General features: G+C 43.1%; 1 protein-coding gene across 1 annotated transcript in view; it reads right to left on the bottom strand.

The window, feature by feature from the left end:
* The window catches only part of TMPRSS7 (transmembrane serine protease 7), a 694,472-nt gene that overhangs the window by 361,210 nt on the left and 314,554 nt on the right, over positions 1 to 18,708 (bottom strand). The window contains exon 10 of the mRNA XM_069203470.1: positions 1,591 to 1,697. Within this exon, the coding sequence (XP_069059571.1) occupies positions 1,591 to 1,697 (107 nt within the window). The remainder of the gene's footprint in view (positions 1 to 1,590; positions 1,698 to 18,708) is intronic.

Raw genomic sequence — 18,708 nt, 5'->3', positions numbered from 1 at the left:
ACCAGTGGACAAGACACCTACTTGAGAGACTGTGGCCTTGCACTTCCCAGGACAAAGCAATGGGCATTTTTCCCCCTCCAGGACCAGTGGGCTTGTTCCAGTATCCGGCTGAAGTGCCCCCCCACCTCCCTCTGAGGTTCCAGCCTATTTGACAACTGATGCCCCTGCAGTGTTCTCTCCGGATTTGGGCAGGATTCAAGTTGGGCCTGGGACTGTGCCCTGTGGCCATGTGGGCTCTTTGAACTATGGACTGGGCAGTGTCCCTTTTTTATACAAGTGTACATATCTGTTTCATGGCCAAATCAGATTATTGATTTTTTTGTTGAACTGATTAAAATCACTTTTGCTAATTCCTGTTGTCCTTGCATTATTCTGCAGCTTTTCAGGGTCAAATTGTTTTCGTAATGCAGCTGGTTGTGTATGGTGTGTGTCGGTGTGTATTATGCATGTGTGTGTCACTCTCTTTTTCCTCCCACCCTCCCTTGTGTGCTAGGCGGCTGTACTCACCGTCGTCATCTTCGCCGGCGTTGGTATTCCAGGTGGAGCAGAACGTAGAAGATCATTGGGAAGACTTACGGTTCGGGTTCCATGGTGGTGTGGTTCTTCCATGTGTTTCCAATGGTGAGTCCTTTGACTTTTGTGCTCTGTTTCTGCCAGGCTTTTAATGTCGTTGGTACCACCCCGGAAAAGGTGGCGGTTTCCTGTGTCAAAATATGGTGGGCGGTACTTTGTCTTTCGCCTGGCAGTAGGCGGCTACAGCCGTGGTGACTGTTGTTTCCGCCCTGGTGGTCGGTGTGGTACATTGGCTGTCTATGGGAGATATCACTGCCATGGTCATAATTTGGTGGTAATTACCGCCAGCCTGTTGGTGGTATTACCGCCACTTTATCACCTACCGCCAGGGTCGTAATGCGGGCCATAATATTGTGAACTCCCTGGTCCATAATAAATGGGAAACATATACATTGATACAAAGATTATCTAAATGTCTCATCAAAACAGAGTTCTTTCAATGGCGGCTAATAATCTAAAACCATCACCTATAAACTTCAGCTACTTGTGAAATGTCCATGGACCTTTATAGTGGCATCGTATGTGAAGTGTGTGTGTGTGTGTGATGCTTAATACATTCGGCAATTATTACATAAATTGCTCAAGGAATTCTGAATAATTTGAGACCAGTTTATAGTGATTAAGTACTGAGATCAGTTTAGATTTGATTGTCCAACACATTTGTTGAAAGCAACAAGTGACAGGTATATCTCTGGTGCGACTTACTTATTGCGGAAGTGAGTTTGTGCTTGTGTAGCTGTTTTCAATACTGTGAGTCAAGCATGACATACTAAAGCTCAGTCCCGTATCTTTTCTAACCCAGATGCACGCTGGTTAATCCTGGACATTCTCAAATTTTCCCTTTTTCATGAGAATACCTAACTGCACATTCTGATCTCTAATAAATTGGCTTCAAAGGTTATAGTACTTTAAAAAACAATTATTCAAGGTTTGTTTAAAATGCTAAAAAGCCAACTTTTTAATGCAGGGCTTTGATCAATATATATTTTTAATCAAAATACAGAGACGCACACTTACATCTCTTCATTAATCTTCCACCATCCATGTTCGCAGCCATTAACATTCTTCTCCTTAATTGCATAATTATGAAATTTCAGTGCGATACCAAGGTCACTATGAGGAGTCTGCAATAGAAGAGTTAATTTAAAGTAAAAGATTTAATGTGTTCATTATAAGCGCATTTACTCATATTTTAACTCACTATCGGTTTGTGGGATGGCCGAAAAAGGAGCAGTAGAATATAGCAGTATAATCGTGTTGCTTGTAAAGAATATCAGGATATGTATGCAATGGCTTGGCATCAATGTTGTGATGTTTAGAAGCGGTAATACAAATACATGCATACACTCCTGGATCCACTAAACTATGTTAAGGCTTGTTGTCTTCCCTCAGACATACTGATATGCTAAATGGAAGTTAGTAAGTTTATTTTAGGTACCGCTTCACTTCATGTACCACCTTATAACTGCTGCAGAATGCTTTGTGGCATATATAGAATGTGTATAGATGCAGTGCATCATGGTGGGGGATACAGAGGGTTGCAGTCACACAGAAACTCAATGCCACATCATGGGCAAAGCTGGGTAAAGGATAAGTGATCAGAACAACTGGAATGAAGTGATTCCAGTGTGACCTATTGATTATATAGGGTTTGAGGAACATGGTTGTTTGTAGGTGTTTCTGATTAGTAAGCTTCCTAGAACCATCTACGCAAATGCAACTATCATCACCTCTAGAGGAAACCACACTGAGGACCTCACCATGGGACTGCCAAACTCACGTGGAGGAAGCCACCACCGTGGCGCTGGCATCCCCCCTGCCCTATTACAATATTCCTGCCGGTCTGACCGGTGGGAACATTGCAGTAGAGCATTCCAACATTGTTACGAGATAGCACTCACCTCCCTTAAAGGAGTCAAATGCTATCTTGAAGCACAGAGGGGGCCGACCATCACCCTCGGAATATGCACTGGCTGCAATGCAGACAGTGTGTATTTCAATGGTGCTGGGCAGGGGGACCCTACACTTCCCATGCCATGTGCATGGGCAGTGCAGGGCCTCCCCTGTGCCCCCCAGCACACCCTCACTGCCATCCTTTCCATGCCAACCACACCGCAATGGAAAGCCAGGCAGTGATGGGACTTCTAATCAGCCAGGCAGCGCTGAGTTCAGCGCCACCCTAGCTGACTACAGTTCTGACTGCCGTCATGCCGTTGGGAACCATGTTCGCCCGCCAGGGTTGTAATTGGGCAGTTGGACCGCCTGAAGTGTGGCGCTCTGACTGTAAACGTGAGTGTGCCGGTCCTCAGACCGCCACAGTCGTAATGAGGCCCTTATTCAGGACCACATGCATCCAGGAAGCACCTTGAGCTGATTCAGTTCAAAATGCCATGCTATGTAGGTTTTCATGTATACACTTTTTCATTCAGTTTTCTTTCAAGTAATTTGAGGTCCATGCTTGCTTTATCTTGATAAAGGACAGTATAGCTAGGAAAGAGTGGCCTTTGCATCATGTGATATGAACTAGCAGGCTTCTTCCATCCTAACCAAGCCCAGAAGACTGTCAAGTATGGACCAGACACCAATGAGACTACTAGTTATGGCACATCTGTGATACTCACTTAAAATAAAATTGCTTCCTTGGCTCCTGGGATATTATTATTATTATTATTATTATTATTATTATTATGTAAATACATAAAGCACATGGCTATCCCAAAGGCATTACCCCACTCGAGTATCTCTGAAAGGATTGAAATAGAAGAATTAGAAGAGCCAATTCTTTAAGAATTATTTTTTATTATCTAAAGATTTAAAGGATTTAAGTGAGGCAGGCAGAGAAATCCACAGTTTGGGTCCCAGATAGGAGAAGGAATGAGCACCTTGCCTCCCCTTATAAAACCCAGGGACAATCGCAAGGCTCAAATTACTACAGGGGGGTAATTAGTGTGGGAGGACTCCCAATGCACATATCTTTTTTAGACAAAGGAAGTTTACTGTATCTCCAGCAGAAAATGATCTCCAAAAACTGGCAGCCTTTGCACTGGAGAAGAAACAGCCAGCTCTGGCAGTTCAGGAGAAGAAGGCAGGTGCAACCCTGGTCACTGACAAGAAATAGGCAGCAGTCACACTTTCGTTGTAGGAGAAAAAGGTGACCTTAGAAGATCCCAAGGTCATATTGGCTCCTGAAAGGTGCCCGAGAAGGATGGAATTTCAGTCTCACTGAGTATCGTAAAGATGGAGGCATCAATTCAGAAGTGCCTAGTAGAGGCAACTATAAGCTCCACATCCCAAAGACCTGAGGGGTCATTACGAGTGTGGCAGTCTTAAGACTACCATATTGCAACCCTGGCGGTTACTCTAAGCGGGAACCGCCTGCTCTGCCAGGATCATGGATCTCGGCGGGTTGGCTGTAGCAGAGAACGTAATCCGCCTGGGCAGCGTTGCAAGCAGCACTGCCCTGCGGATTATGACCTCGTTCTTCATCAGCCTTTTCATGGCTGTAACACTGCCATGAAAAGGCTGGTGAAGAACAGGTGCAGTGGGCCACAGGGGTCCCCATCCACTGCCCATGAAATTAGCATGGGCAGTGCAGGCCCCCCCTGCACAGCACCATTGCAATGTTCACTGTCTGCTTTGCGGACAGTGATCATTGCGAGGGTGCTGGTGCAACCTGCTGGCTACAGCATTGCTGCAAGCTCTAATACGAGCTGGAGACAATTCTGTAGCCTGTTTCCCACTAGGCCAGTAGGTAGAAACTCAGGTTTCTGCCTGCCAACCTAGCGGGAAACTCATAATGACTCTGACAGGGAGGTTGACGCGTTGGCGGTGGACACCCTGTAGGGAGTTTGGTGGACGTGCTTTCCTGGCAGCCAAACTCGAAATTGCGCCACTGGTGCCTAATTATGTGGTGGGGAAAGGCATTGATAAGTAGTTTCCAAATTATAAAATGGCCTTGAATGTGTGGAGTGTCCCAGAGGAGGGCTGAGGGGTTACACTGAGGAAGCACATGCCCCTTGCTGAAGGGACATGCTGCTGTCCTTAGATGCAGTTGACCAGGTTAGGTATGTCTCTGTGAACGAGGCCCCCAAATGCAAATTTGGTTTGACCCTCTAAAAGGCTTGATTGAAGTTCAAGGATGCCCATAAACAGTCACTAGTCTAGGAAGGATTTTTTTTCCTTGTCCAGTAAAACACTGGATGAATGGGTAAATGGCAGTAAAGATTTATGATGGGCTGTATAATTTGATGATGCAAGAGCACATTTTGAGTAACTGCTTTACAGATGTAATTGCTGGAATGACATTCAGCACCTTATAGACTTAAAGCTCACAATTCCTAGGGAGCTTGGAAAGGAAGCCGACCTCTGATTTAGCACCAGATTGTCAAAGAAGATACCTGGGAGTGAACACAAAAAGGACTGCGGCTGAGTCTGACAATGATGCGGTACCATCAACAAGCAGTGGATGGTAGATAATCCCAGGAGAAAATCTAGTCCTTCTCCAAGCAGCTATATCAGTAGCTGGCACTGCAGAAGATGGAGAGAGGAGGAGCAGAAAGTGGTGAAGGAGAAGGAGCAAGCCGATGGGCATTGTTGGCCACACACAGAAATAATCATCCAAGGCCACCTCAAAGCTGTCTAGCAGTCTTTCTCTAATGTCTCTTCAGTAGAGATTTTGGAGGAATCTTTCTAGTATCCTGTAACCAGCTCAGTGGCCATTTCCACACAGCCCTCAACCTACTGGTACCTCAGTTGACTCTCCTACACACTCCTTCAAAGCAGGTGCCCCTCCAGTGTTTTCTCTGATGGAGGGGGTACCTCTCCCTTCTTGAATCTCACCTACTACAACCTCCCAGAAAGCAATCCTCTCTATGAAAGACAACTTGCTAGAAATGTCAGATGGTCATGCAGGCAGGGGGGAGGTGGTTGTACAGCACAGCATGGCCACACTCTGTCATCTATGAAGATGTATTTTTCCAACAGCAGTCCGCTGTGTGTGTGGGATGATTGTGACACTTTTTACTAACTGGTGATCTTAATTACTTGAATCCTACTTTTCCTTGTCACAGTCTGGGGTTTCTTTTGTTCACTCCTGTTGCATAAGGATTAATAATATTTCAGTGTTTTTTAAAGTGTTGGGTTGCAATGGGAGCAACTTTGTAGCACTTTTGAACACAGCCAGCTTGAAAAGCCTTCTTAGTTTTGGGAGCAATATATTCTAGACTTCAATCACCTAGGTCAATCTTTATTCTCATATATGACAACATTTTAACACCAAAAATATCGCAATACAAAAATATTGTGGTCCTAAGTATGGAGTTTACATATTTACAATGTAAATGTAAACTATGGAGTTTACATATTTGCAATGTAAACTACAAAAATACTGTCTACAAAATATTGTGGTGTTAAAAATTGAGGCTACATAGATAAGTATAGGTATATATTCAAAAGTATAATAACTTTAAAGATATATTTATTTATTACAAATGAAAATAATAAAGATATGGTTAAATACTATATATAATACTTAAAAATACATTTAATAAATATGTAAAAATATATAGGAATATGTTTGAAAAACTACAAAATCTTAATACAAATTTATAATAAAAAATGACAAAAAAATAAATATATACAATATAATTGTTAAATCATTTTATTTACAATTTTAATAATACATCATAACTAATGTGCAAAAAAATGGAAACAAATGTCAAACAATGAAACTCCATTACAAAAAATATAAACAAAAAAAAACAAAATTAACATTCCAATTGCCAGAAAAAATGCCAAACAAATTAACATTGGGAGGGATAACATTTTCTACTTCCACTCCAACCTAAACAATGGTAAGGAAAGTGTTGCGCTTCGGAAGGATGGAGTTTTCTATACACATAACACCCTAAGCTACATTAGGGAAATCATTGGTCTTTGAAGGGGTCAGATTTACTATTTTCACTCCACTCTAATCAACGGAAGGGAAGGTTTTTGGCTTTGAGGAGTCAGATTTACTATTTCTATTTCAATCTAAGTACCAGTAAGGAACGAGTTAGGACTTTGGCTAGGAGGAGTTAGATTCACTATTCTCACTCCATCCTAAGCAACATAAGTGAAAGTGTTGGACATTGGAGGGGTCAGATTTACTATTCCCACTCCAACTTCGGGAGCAGTGGTGAAAGAATTGGACTTTTTTTGTGGGGGATCAGGTTTAGTATTCACAGTCAAATCTAAGAAACATTGGTGAAGGGGTTGGCATTTGAAGGGTCAAGATTTACTATGCAGCAGTAGAGAAAGTGTTGGATTTTAGAGGGGTCAGATTTGCTATTTCCACTGCAACTTAAGCAACAGTAGAGAAGGTAATGGTAGGGATCAGATTGAATATTCCCATTCCAATGTAAACAGCAATACAGAAAGACTATAATATATAATAACTATTATACTATATCTTTAAAAAATCATAGCATAAATACTTCTAAAAATAATCAATTCAAATACATTAAAATATAAAAATATCAATTTCTATACACAATGAAATAATTTTAAAAATTACTTAATCAAATAAGTTAAAATTGTGCTTTCAAAAACATAGTAACCAAATTAAACATTACCTGCCATTTCAAAATAGTAAAACACTTCTCAAACCACTCCCTTACAATTCCAACAACCCATAAAAATGAAATAATGTTAAAAAAGATTAAATAAATCACGACAAATAGAAAAATTTAAAACAATTACCTTTAAACAATTCAACATTCGAATATAGCTAACGAATTTTATCAAACAAATAATTTACATAATTAATATGGAAGTTACTAAATTAAATTTATTATCAATTTACAAATATTAATTAAATAATTTGTCAATTAAATAATTTAAATAGTTGATACTCTAACTATGTGAAAGAAAAAATGAACATCAAAATATCAATTAAATAATGTAACAATTAAATTATTTACATAAATAATAATCTAAGCAACCAATTGTTTTTTTTTTAATATAAAAAACACAAAATACATGTTAAAATAGCTTTCCACCTGGCTCACCAACAAACCACTAACCTGCCAATATTAAAAAAAATAAGTAAACTCAAAAACATGCCAAAAATATTACCAAAGCAATAGGTCTACGCACCTGAATCTTGCCTTCAATAGGCCAAATGTCCTTTGAATTACATGCCTTGTCCTGCCAAGGGCCTCATTGAAACGGAGCTCCCCCTCCATGGCAGGGTACCTCAATGGTGTCAACAGCCAGTATAGGATAGCAAGAGTCACTTGTGTGCACATTGGTGGGACCTTTTACAATACAGGTACAGATAAAGGGAAGATTGTGATGACAGGTGCCGAAACAGAAACACACATCCAAATGCATACATACTAATGAGCCAAGCCCTCTCTCTCTGTAGATGTGCCATCATGTGTGAGACATTGCTGTTCGTCAGAATGAAGGAGTCCTGCACAGATCCTGGAAACTTGCTGTCACTTGGGAGATGTACTGGTCTGCACACACACCACCTGTAAAATTGATGGAGTGGAAGTTTTTCCTGTTTCTATACACCTGTTCATTGGCTCTGGGAGGGACCAAAGCTAAATGGATGCCATCTTTGGCCTCATTCACATGTGTCCCATCTCATAGACGTCTGCCTTCACATAGGCCAAATCCGATCATTGGGGGAACCTGATGTAGCTGTCCAGGTGTTTCAAGAAAGCACACAGTACATCCTTCAAAACAAGACTGAACATGGGCTGTGACATCCCTGCAGCCAAGCCCACTGTATTCTGAAAGGATCCTGTGGTAAGAAAGTGTAGCACTGACAGAACTTGGACTGTGGTAGGGATGGCATAAGGATTACGTATGGCAGGCAAGAGTTTAGGCTCAAACTGGATACAAGGATCCATGATGGTGTGATGATTCAGACGATAGGTCTGGGTGATATACCTCTCCTCCAGGGTTGCAAGGTCGACTAGCGGATGGTACACTGGTGCATGTCTCAATCTCCTCCTGAAAGGCCATCTAGGAAAGAGAACATGTCCTCATCGCACACACCTAACACTGTAGACATGCCTCGCACTGCTGACACACAGTATATTGGGCATGCTGTGCAGCATGGGCACCATCCTTGCTGCACATTGCTACCCCTGATCAATAGTTTGTGACACACAACACTTGTGTAATGTACCATATCTGGTACACTGAGTTGTCCTCCACTGAGCATGTATGTAGTCATGCTGTATACCTATATGGTTACACCACCTACGAGACTCCGAGCAACTGGACATGCACGTCATGTGACAACAGCCCATTTGACGTCACTGTGTCGTGAATGTCACATGTATCAGCCTAACCCTGATGCCACAACATAGGGCTGCTCCGCATTCTGATCACAAAAACCTGCATTGGTGCAGTAAAGCATGATATGTGCATAAAATGGCAGCTGCCTGCTGCACAGGACAGTTGGAAGTGACCTCATTTGCCAGAGTATTTCATCATCGTGGTAGGCGGTCGCAACCACTGTGGTACTTCTCATTGGTTAACATTGCTGCCTATGGGGGACTGGGGCCAATGGCGATCACCGCTGGCTGTGACGGTCCTGTATGCAGTGGCTACGACCACCATTTTTTGCAGCCTTGCTCACTTGACTCCTGACACTCTTGCAAGCAAGACCTCCACAACATGAGCTGCTGGGTACTGTCTCTAGGAGCCATCATACCACGTCCTTCACCCAAGAAGAACTGGAGAAGCTGGTGGAAGGAGTCGTACCCCTGTGTGGACAGCTGTATGGGGCACCAGAGGAGCAGGTGAGCCCAATGCTATAGTCATGTGTGATAGGGGTGTGTGTGTGTGAGGGTGAATGTCGTAAGCGTGGCAGTCTGGGAGTACATGCATGCAGGGTGCATGGAGTTAAGGTGTTCAAACCGTGACAATGGGAATGTGTGGCCATTTGGTGAGTCTGGTATTTATAGTCCACTGCTGTTGGTATGGTGCCAGCCTACATGACTTTCTCCTTCTGTCTGTGTCACCCATACAGGTAAACGCCCATCAGAAAAAAGGGATCTGGCATGCCATCACCAAGCAAGTGCGGACCCTGGGAGTCCATGCCCAGCAGAGCACCCATTGTCGCAAACGCTGGGAAGACGTGAGACGCTGGGTCCAAATGACCCTGACCCCCCTAATGTCCCACATTTTGGCGGTGGACTACCCTCAGGTGGATGGGTGTTTGAGGCAGCACAGCACCACAGTGGGGTGAGTACTGGCTGGATACTGGAACTTGGCTGGCCTTAAGTGGTATTGGGTGCCTCACTGCAGGCAATTTGACATTGTCGTTCATGCTACTTGTTCATCGTCAATTGATAACTGGTATTTGGCAACCTGGCAGAGTATCTTAAGTAGATATGGTGCCATGCTGTTTTGTTAGTGGATGTACATCTCACATTTCCATTCCTCTCCATGTCTGTAATATGGATATGCACTGAGGACATAGGCACATGTCTGACTCCATCCTGGCCATGCAATGGATGAGTGTTTGGATCACCGTAAGGATTGTGTATGACCAGCTCCATCCATCTGTATTAGTGGCTCTGAGGTGTCAGGCCACTCCCATCTGTGTTGCCAACCTGTAAATGCTACTATGTGATTCTCCTTTTATCACTGGGACTATGTACATCATGTACTGTATCTGGTATTGACAGGTTGTGGGGCTGCCAATAGAGTTCCACCACCGAAATGGCCCTCACGGGACAGGAGTATAGGCCTGATAGCTGACTAGGCATGTATGAGTGAGCTGCTGACTTTAGGGTTTTTGTAGGTAGCCAAACTGGGATACTGCAATATGTAGAATATATGTGGCCTGGTTGCACAGATCATGCATTCCTAGGAGTTATACTTGGCCCTCAAACCTATGGGATGGTTTTAGAGGTGGTAAGTGCCCTGGGTGATCCTCACTTTGCCACCATGGTGTGTACATGGCATGTATGACACAGCCCTAGCAATTCCTATGCTGCAATGCTGAGTAACTGCCTACATCATGTCAAGATGCAAATTTGGGGGCACAGCTTATGGCCTGTGACTATTACAGCTTGGCTTGGGCAATAGGTAGTGGCAGATAATGAGTGGTTTGGGTTTGCATGACACATGGCGTGTTGATGTGATTCACAATTTGGATTCAGTATCCTCAGTCTGCCTCATGTGGTAGTGGGATATGTAATTGGTGTACAGCCAGTGGTGTTTGTCAATTTGTGCCTAATGAATGCTAAACTTAACCCTCTGAGATGTGTGTTGTCTGGTCTCTGTGACAGGTTGTGTCATATGTGGAATGGTGTGTGCAAGGCTGGAGTTGTCATGGTGTGTAGTACAACTGTGTACCTGCATTTGTGGTGGCATTGTAAGTGGTCCATGAGTTTCACATGTGTGTTCCAGTGGTACTTCTGTAGTGATACTGCACTCAGTGGATGTGTATGGATGTGGTATATGTAGTACATGGCCTATTGTTGGTGTACTCAGCAGTGTGCTGAGTAGTGTTATATGTGTTGGGTGTCAGCTGCACTGGCTCTGTGATAGAGTCTGACTGATCACATGGCAAAACCACAGATTCACATGGTGCACATCAGATGTGAACTGTTTGGGTGTCTGACTTGTATTGGCTACCTCAGAGTTGTTCTCCATTATGGCATCACTGTACTGAGTGGCCAGCCATTTAATATGACAGGTAGGAGCAGTGTGATCTGTGAGTGGAGTTGTCTTCACTATGATTGACATGTCACAGAGAACATGGACTTTTCAGGTGTTGTTACTGTGGAGGTTTGATGTGTGTTCAGTCAGCTTTACATCCTATGGGTGAAAGGGGTATGGAGAGCTAAGATGTGTATTCAGGCACACCATTGATAGTGCATCAAGGCCATGCTGTGCCAGCTAAAAGGGCTTTGGGTGGCATCATGTGGTTGACTCTAGTAGTGCTGTCCTACTTAAGTATTAATGTAGGTGTAAGGGATAGCATACAGGTGTGGGAATAAGTAACGTGTAAAGACATGTTATAGATGAAGTGTAATGCCAATTGCCATTGCCTAGCTATGATATGTATTGTCACAAATTAACATGTTTGGCCGTGTCTATGGGCGGTATATATTGACCCTTTTCCCCCGTCTGTCTCTCTACCCCTCCCTCCCTCCCTCTCTCTTTGTCTAGCAAATGAGAAGGGGCACAGGCAAGTGGGGAAGCAGCAGCCCATAGGACCCATGAAGCTGGCACCAGTGTCAGCTAGGGACCCAGGGTGACAGAGGGCAAGGAGAGTGACACGGGGAGACCGGATCTATCACCTCATCTTTGGATTCCTCCTGCAGTGGACACTCCCTGGCGGTGGCGGACCCATCTGGGACCACCTCAGCACTATCTTGGTCCACCACCTACCTTACTACCACTGCCCTCCCAGTTGCTCCCCACCCAGTTGCCCATGCCCGCTTACCCAGGAGGGTGAGCGTCTCCTGGCAGTACTGGCGGTAGTTTGGCTCGGTTCTATTGGGAACAATGCCATGGTCATAATTTGGCAGTCTTCACCTCCAGGCCGTCGGCGATGCAACCGCCGCCAACAATATGGCAGTCCTGGGACCGCCAAACTCGCAATTACCTCCTTTGTGTGTTTAGCCAATTTGATAATGTTTGAATAGCAACACAGAACATTCTACGTTAGATGTCATGTTTAAGCACTCACAACCAGAGCTCTTCATATCATCTGACAAGCACCCCATTTGGATGGCCCTCAGTACATCCACAACCACAATTCCATAAGACTGGAATTAAAGAAGTGCAAAAGAGAAGAAATAAGGCAATGGGCCTTCTCCATCTAAGCATTCAGAATCTGGAAAACCGCCTCTCTGTTGACAGGACTACCCAAACCATGCTTAAGTTGAGGAAAAAACTGAAAATGGATACTACATCACGATGCAGCAGTGGCAGCTGGAGGGATATGAAAGTAGTGGGGTGTAAAAGTTGGGTATGACTTCTTATGTAGCGAGGAGCTTCATTTTAACGGAAAAACATGGGATTTGGGGAGGGATGGTCTTCCTCCTGAGAAGAAATTGAAAAAAGATTAGCAAATTATGCATTTTAAAGCAAATTATTTAGTCTGAAACTAAGGTTTAAAAAGCAGTAGGAATGTATAGTTCTGAAATATTAAACACATTAAAAACTGCCCCATATCTTACTGCATTAATATGTTCAACAGTTACTGTAATGTGCAAATTGTATAGCGCAACAACTTCAGGCCCTTTAACATGTGTGCTTGCCAAGTGTCTTGCACTGCATGCAGCATCGACTTTAGAAACAAATTCACTAATCAGGCTTCGGGAAGCAACCACAGCTGCTGACTGCAGTCAGTTATACAAAAATATATGCAGTAGGGTCTTTAAGTGGAATGAAAAAATGGAGGTTCTCTGAATGAGAACATGTAAAATACATTTCTGTGATTCCCCTTAGTGTGCCACCCTACCAGTATTTTGGGTCACCTCTGACATGTGATTGCATCCAGATATATAACACAACTAGTGACATACACATAAAACCTGCCAGCATTATTGGCTTTGTTAATGGTTGTTAGCTGTTTAAGTTCCATGGGTAACAACAATTTATTATAAATAATTAACATTAGAAATGTTTCAATTCTGAAATTGTGAGACTGGGAATTAAATATAATTGAGGCCTGTGAACTGAGCATTGACCTTCAGTTAGATACCTATGTCCTTCTCTGAACAGATTGCCTATCTGCTAATCTTGAATCTCATGTATTTCCACTTCAGCACTCTTTTCACACTTCTCCAAATATACTTCCTAACATCTCCCTCACTTCAACACCCGAAACCATACACTGGACATTTAAGCACTTTATTTCCCCTTACTTTTGCCTTTTAAGTATTGTGACATCTGTGTACCCCTTCACACACTTTTACACAGAATTTCAATTGCAACTGGAATACATGACATTCTTTTCTGCGCTCCACAGAGGTCAACCCACTGTCAAGCACTTTGCTTTGCCTTCAGCCTCAGAGCTCTCAATCAAAACCCATCATAAACACCTGGCATGACTCAGAGTATGCACTTTACAAGAGTAATAAGATGCACGAAAAAAATACAGAAACAAAATGTTATGAAACAGCAACACTCCAGGGGAGTGCAAGCCTCAGTAAAACATGTGAAATAAAAGTGGAATTAAACTGCTGGCATGCATTACCTTGACGTTTTTAACATTTATAGCTTGTAAATCAATCCATGTTTTTGAAAATATTGGTAAGGTATGAAGATAGGTCCATCTAACTGCATTTACTATAAACACATATTTCTCCCTTTGCGCTTTACTTGGATATTTGGAACAACTTTGAAAGGGAACAAAATGCTTATTTCTCGATCAATTTTGCAGGGGAACAAATACTGCAGCCACATTCCTAAAGGGTGCAGCGACTTGCAACAGGGGACTGGGGTGTCACAGTGGGGGAGAGGAGCATGACCAGGGATTGCAGCAAAATATACAAAACACAGAATTAGCATTATACCACTTATTACTACTGAAGACAAGGCTCCAAATCACACATGCTTGCATCCAATCCTACTGTGTGAAGAATGGGAAAGGGTGGGATCTATGCCTATGAATGAGGAATGTCTGGCCTCACGCAGGGATGCAGACTTCAATGTCCGAAACTGTGACACTGACAGTGTCACTGTCCTACAGTGGATATTACCATGAACTACAATGTCACTTTAGGAAGGCAAGCCCTGTGTTGTGAGTCACATTGCAGCAAATTGATTTACTTTCTGTCTTCTGTTTCAGAGCGAGGCAGAGCAGGCAGCCTCAGCAGATGGCCCAGACTTAAATACGTAGATTTTCTTAGAGCTACAACCATATCTCTAAATAAATCGATCGATTTAATATTTTTGAGGTATTTGTGTAGGGATTTCAGTGGGGCACAGCCCCACAGCCCTAATTGAAAAATCACCACTACAATACAGTAACAGTGTACTATAGATCCGAGAACCCACTACATCTCCAGTGTTTGCTTTTGTCCCTGTAAAGTACTCTTCTGTCTTTCCTCTAAGATTACACTGTACAAATATCACATGCATGCATAAATAATGTTGATATTACACCCTATTATTACACATGCATACCCGTAGGATGTCCTTGCCTATGGCTTCATACTGATGGATGCATAAAGAATTAAGGGGGTGTTGGTGGGGCTATGTGTTTTATAGATATACCTGCAGTACCAGCATATGTATGGTATGATGCTTTGTTCACATTTCATTTGTAAAAATGTGCACCATTTAATCAAACTATTTTCTCTTTGGATGGACAGAATGTTCGCATTCCTCCATTTTCATAGTCGTCATTTTCTCTTTCCAGGGAATGCCTCTTTTACATTTAACATTGCCATCTGAAACGGGGTTCCTAGGATCTAGATAGAGCCCCTTAGACCATAGGGTGAATTCTGCGTCCAAGGCTCCATTTCCCAATAGGGAGAATGGTAAGGTGTTTTTGACTCAGCTGGTGGGTATGTATGTAATGTCCTTTTGAGTCTTGCATATAGCCGGAAGGGGCATGATGTTGGTAAACAATGACTCATTCTTGGTACTTTCTCATGGAAAGAAAGTGTGAAAACTAAAAGGGAGAAATTGTAATATTCATTTTCTTTCTGGCAATCTTCATTACACTGTGGGCCTTATTACGAGTGCCTCTGTCAGAGAAATTCTAATCCCACTAGGATTACAAATCCTGGAAGAACACCTCGGGTGGTGGTTTCAGTTGGAGACTTCATTGCTGAAGCAGGCAAATGCTGATTCCAATATTGCATCCCCAACGCCTTGAAAAGAAGGAAATTCCAACTCTAGCCCACTTTCCCCCCAGATTTACTGATACCTACTGCATCCTTCACTGCAGGGGTTGGACGGAAAATAACCATGTCATTTTCTGGCACTCTTACAATGGACCCCTAAAATGTGCTCTTCAGCATTACAGCTGTGGATCCTTTTCCTCCACTCTACTCCATTTTTTGTCTTTAATCAGTGTGCAACTGTGTGTATCATTAACAGGTATTTCTAGTTCAGACGCCATTTAGGAGTGTCGGCAGGCCAAGGGGAAGTGGTAAAATATTGTGTTAATTTTAAAAAGCTAACGATTATGAATGTTTCATTAACAAGGCTGATTGATCAGCAAAAACATCCTATAGCAGCTCTAAATAAAAACAAAATGGTGCAGCAAGAATGAAAATAATACCACTGAAACTCAATGATATAACTATACACTTTAGGAATTACACTAGTTGCTAGTTAATTCGAATTCACCTATACTTAATTGTATAGATTCATGAAGGATTGAATTGTTAAACTGAGCGTTCAGGACATGGGTGGTGGGCCGCTGCTTGAGACCTATCAGAGGGCTATTTCTTTCTTTTTTAGCTCGAGCCTAGACAGCGCTTGAGCTGTCGCTTAGTGACCTGCTGAAGATGGTTTGTGAGGATCAGCTGCACCTACTTCCACTGACTCATTGTGATTTGTTCCTTTATGTGCCGATCAGAAATGCTGGCTTTTTATTGGTGCATTGGTTGTGTTTGTCCCTCATTTGGGTGCTTGGTTCCCTCCCATGGTGACTGCCCCTTTTACATGTAGGCATTTGAAGTCCTTTTCTGTTACTTTCGATGCAATTTTTTTAATTATCTAGCTCGATCTGCATTTATGAAAGATTTTCTAATGATATGCTTTAGTACCCCAGGTGGCTTCGATTTGAACAGTGCACACACCTTTCATTTGATCAGTATGGCACCTAGCTACATGGGAGCCGTGCTTCATGTTTATTTATTTTTGTTTTACATCGAGCTGCACACGCAGCTTTTCGCTGCGCTTCACATTTAATTTATTTTCATATTTCATTGACCAGCACGCGCAGTTATTCGCCACGCTTCACGTTTCATTTACTTGTATTTTTCATCGAGCAGCACACGTGGCTTTTTGCCGTGCTTTATGATTCATTTAAGTTTATTTTTCATTGAGCAGCACACACGGCTTTTCGCTGTGTTTTATGTTTCATTTATTTTAGTCGCCATCCCTGACATTCTTTTGCATTCATTCCCATCTCCCCTACCCCTTTGTCCTCATCTCTTTGCAGTTAAATCTTAGAAAAAACAGGGCTGCAAATCTCCAGAACTAAACATGCTAGTTATGGCCTCTCCGGCGCAACGGACGTAACCATTACGACCGATTACCGGCCCTCGGGGGAAGTGCTGGGGCCCCCCGAGGGCGGCACCCCCACCCCCACAGGTCAGGCCTGGAAGGGGAATCGCTTCCCCTTCCGCCCCCCACCCCCCATGACGTCAGTTCGCGCACTGACATCATGAAAGGGTGCAAAGATGCGCTGGAAGCCATTTGCTTCCAGCGCGTCTACCAGGAAGGAGGTAAGTTTTACCTCTGGGCGGGGGGGATCTCTCTGAAAGAGGTATCGAGGGAAAGGAAAGGGTTTTCCATTCCCTCGATGTCTCTTTGAGCAAATTCCCACTAGACACCAGGGACTTAGTGTGTGTGCGTGTGTGTTTTTATTGTATGGGAGAGCGACCCCTTGGGCAAGGGTCACTCTCCTTTGGGAGCAATGTATTTTCCACCATTTCTGCCCCCCTTAGGACAGTTTAGCCTTATTTTTAGGCCGATCTGCCCTCAAGGGGGGCAGAAAGCCACTAGAAACCAGGGATTTTTTTTTTTGCTTATTTTTTGTGTTGGGGTGGCCCCTTGGGCAAGGGTCACCCCCAAGGGGCAAAAAGCACTATTGGGCTTTCTCTGTCAGAGAGGAATCATCTGATGACCAAGCCACTCTCAGTGCTGATGAAGGGCCTGTTTTAGAGGAGGACACTGATGTGTGAATGGTGCATCAGCCAGCAGCTGAAAGGCTTCCCATTGGAAGACCTGACACGTGGGTTGCACCAAACATGGAGCAGCCACAGTTTCCCGCCGTTTACTGGTTTCCCAGGGTGTGGAGTTAATACGGCAAACTTTTTGCCTGTCAACTTTTTTGAGTTGTTTATGGACAATGTATTTTTGGAAGAGATTGTTGAGCAGACTAATTTGTAATCAGAGCAGTATTTGAGGGACATCGCTGCCAGACTTAGGCCACACTCTAGAGCTATTCGGTGGATTCGCACAAATCTGGAAGAGTTGAAAAGTTCTTGGGTTTAACTTTTTTGATGGGACTGATAAGGAAGCCATCACTCTCTTCATATTGGTCTACTAGTCCCTTGATGGCAACTACTATATTTCCTGCAATCATGAGTCGTAACTGGTATGAGCTTCTTCTTCGGATGTTGCATTTTGTGTATAATGCTTTAGCCTTGCCACAAGATCACCCTGATTCTGACCGTCTTTTTAAGATTAGACCTGTCCATGATCATTTGGTAGATTGTTTTTTAAAGATCTATTTTCCGGGCAAAGAAATATCTGTAGATGAGTTTTTGGTCCTGTTCAAGGGTCGTTTTGTTTTTAGGCAGTACATTCGTAGCAAGAGGGCATGGTATGGAATTAAGATGTATATGCTGTCTGAAAGTAGTACAGGATATGTTTATAATTTCTGGGTCTAAACTGGAAGGGATTCCAATATTGACCCCCCCCCCCCAGTTGTCAACCCACATTTGGAGTTAGTGAGAAAATTGTGTGGGAACTTGGTAGACAACTGTTTAACAAAGGTCTCCATTTATATGTAGATATCTTCTACACAGTTCGGTTGTTCAAAGAGTTGTTCAGAGTGGAAACTGTTGCTTGTGGCACAATCCGCTCTAATCGGAAAGGCTATCCAAGACAGCTTGTCTGTAAAAAACTTGAGAAGGGACAGTGCAGTGCCATGCGGAATGATGAGCTGCTAGCTCTGAAAATTTGTAGACAGGAGGGATGTGTACATGCTAACTATCATCCATGATGAGAGTACTTCACCTGTGGCTGTTTGGGGTCAAGTTGCTGAAGTGCGCAAACCTGTGTGCATTTCAGGCTATAATAAGCACATGGGTGGTGTTGATATAGTAGATCAGAGGTTGGAACCTTACACTGCTACTTGTAAGTCTTATGTTTGGTATAAAAAAATAGTGGTTCACCTGTTCCACTTGGCAACTTTTAATGCTT

The sequence above is a fragment of the Pleurodeles waltl genome, chromosome 8 (genome assembly GCF_031143425.1).
Source record: "Pleurodeles waltl isolate 20211129_DDA chromosome 8, aPleWal1.hap1.20221129, whole genome shotgun sequence".
Lineage (NCBI taxonomy): Eukaryota > Metazoa > Chordata > Amphibia > Caudata > Salamandridae > Pleurodeles > Pleurodeles waltl.
This window is presented reverse-complemented; position numbering and strand designations above follow the sequence as displayed.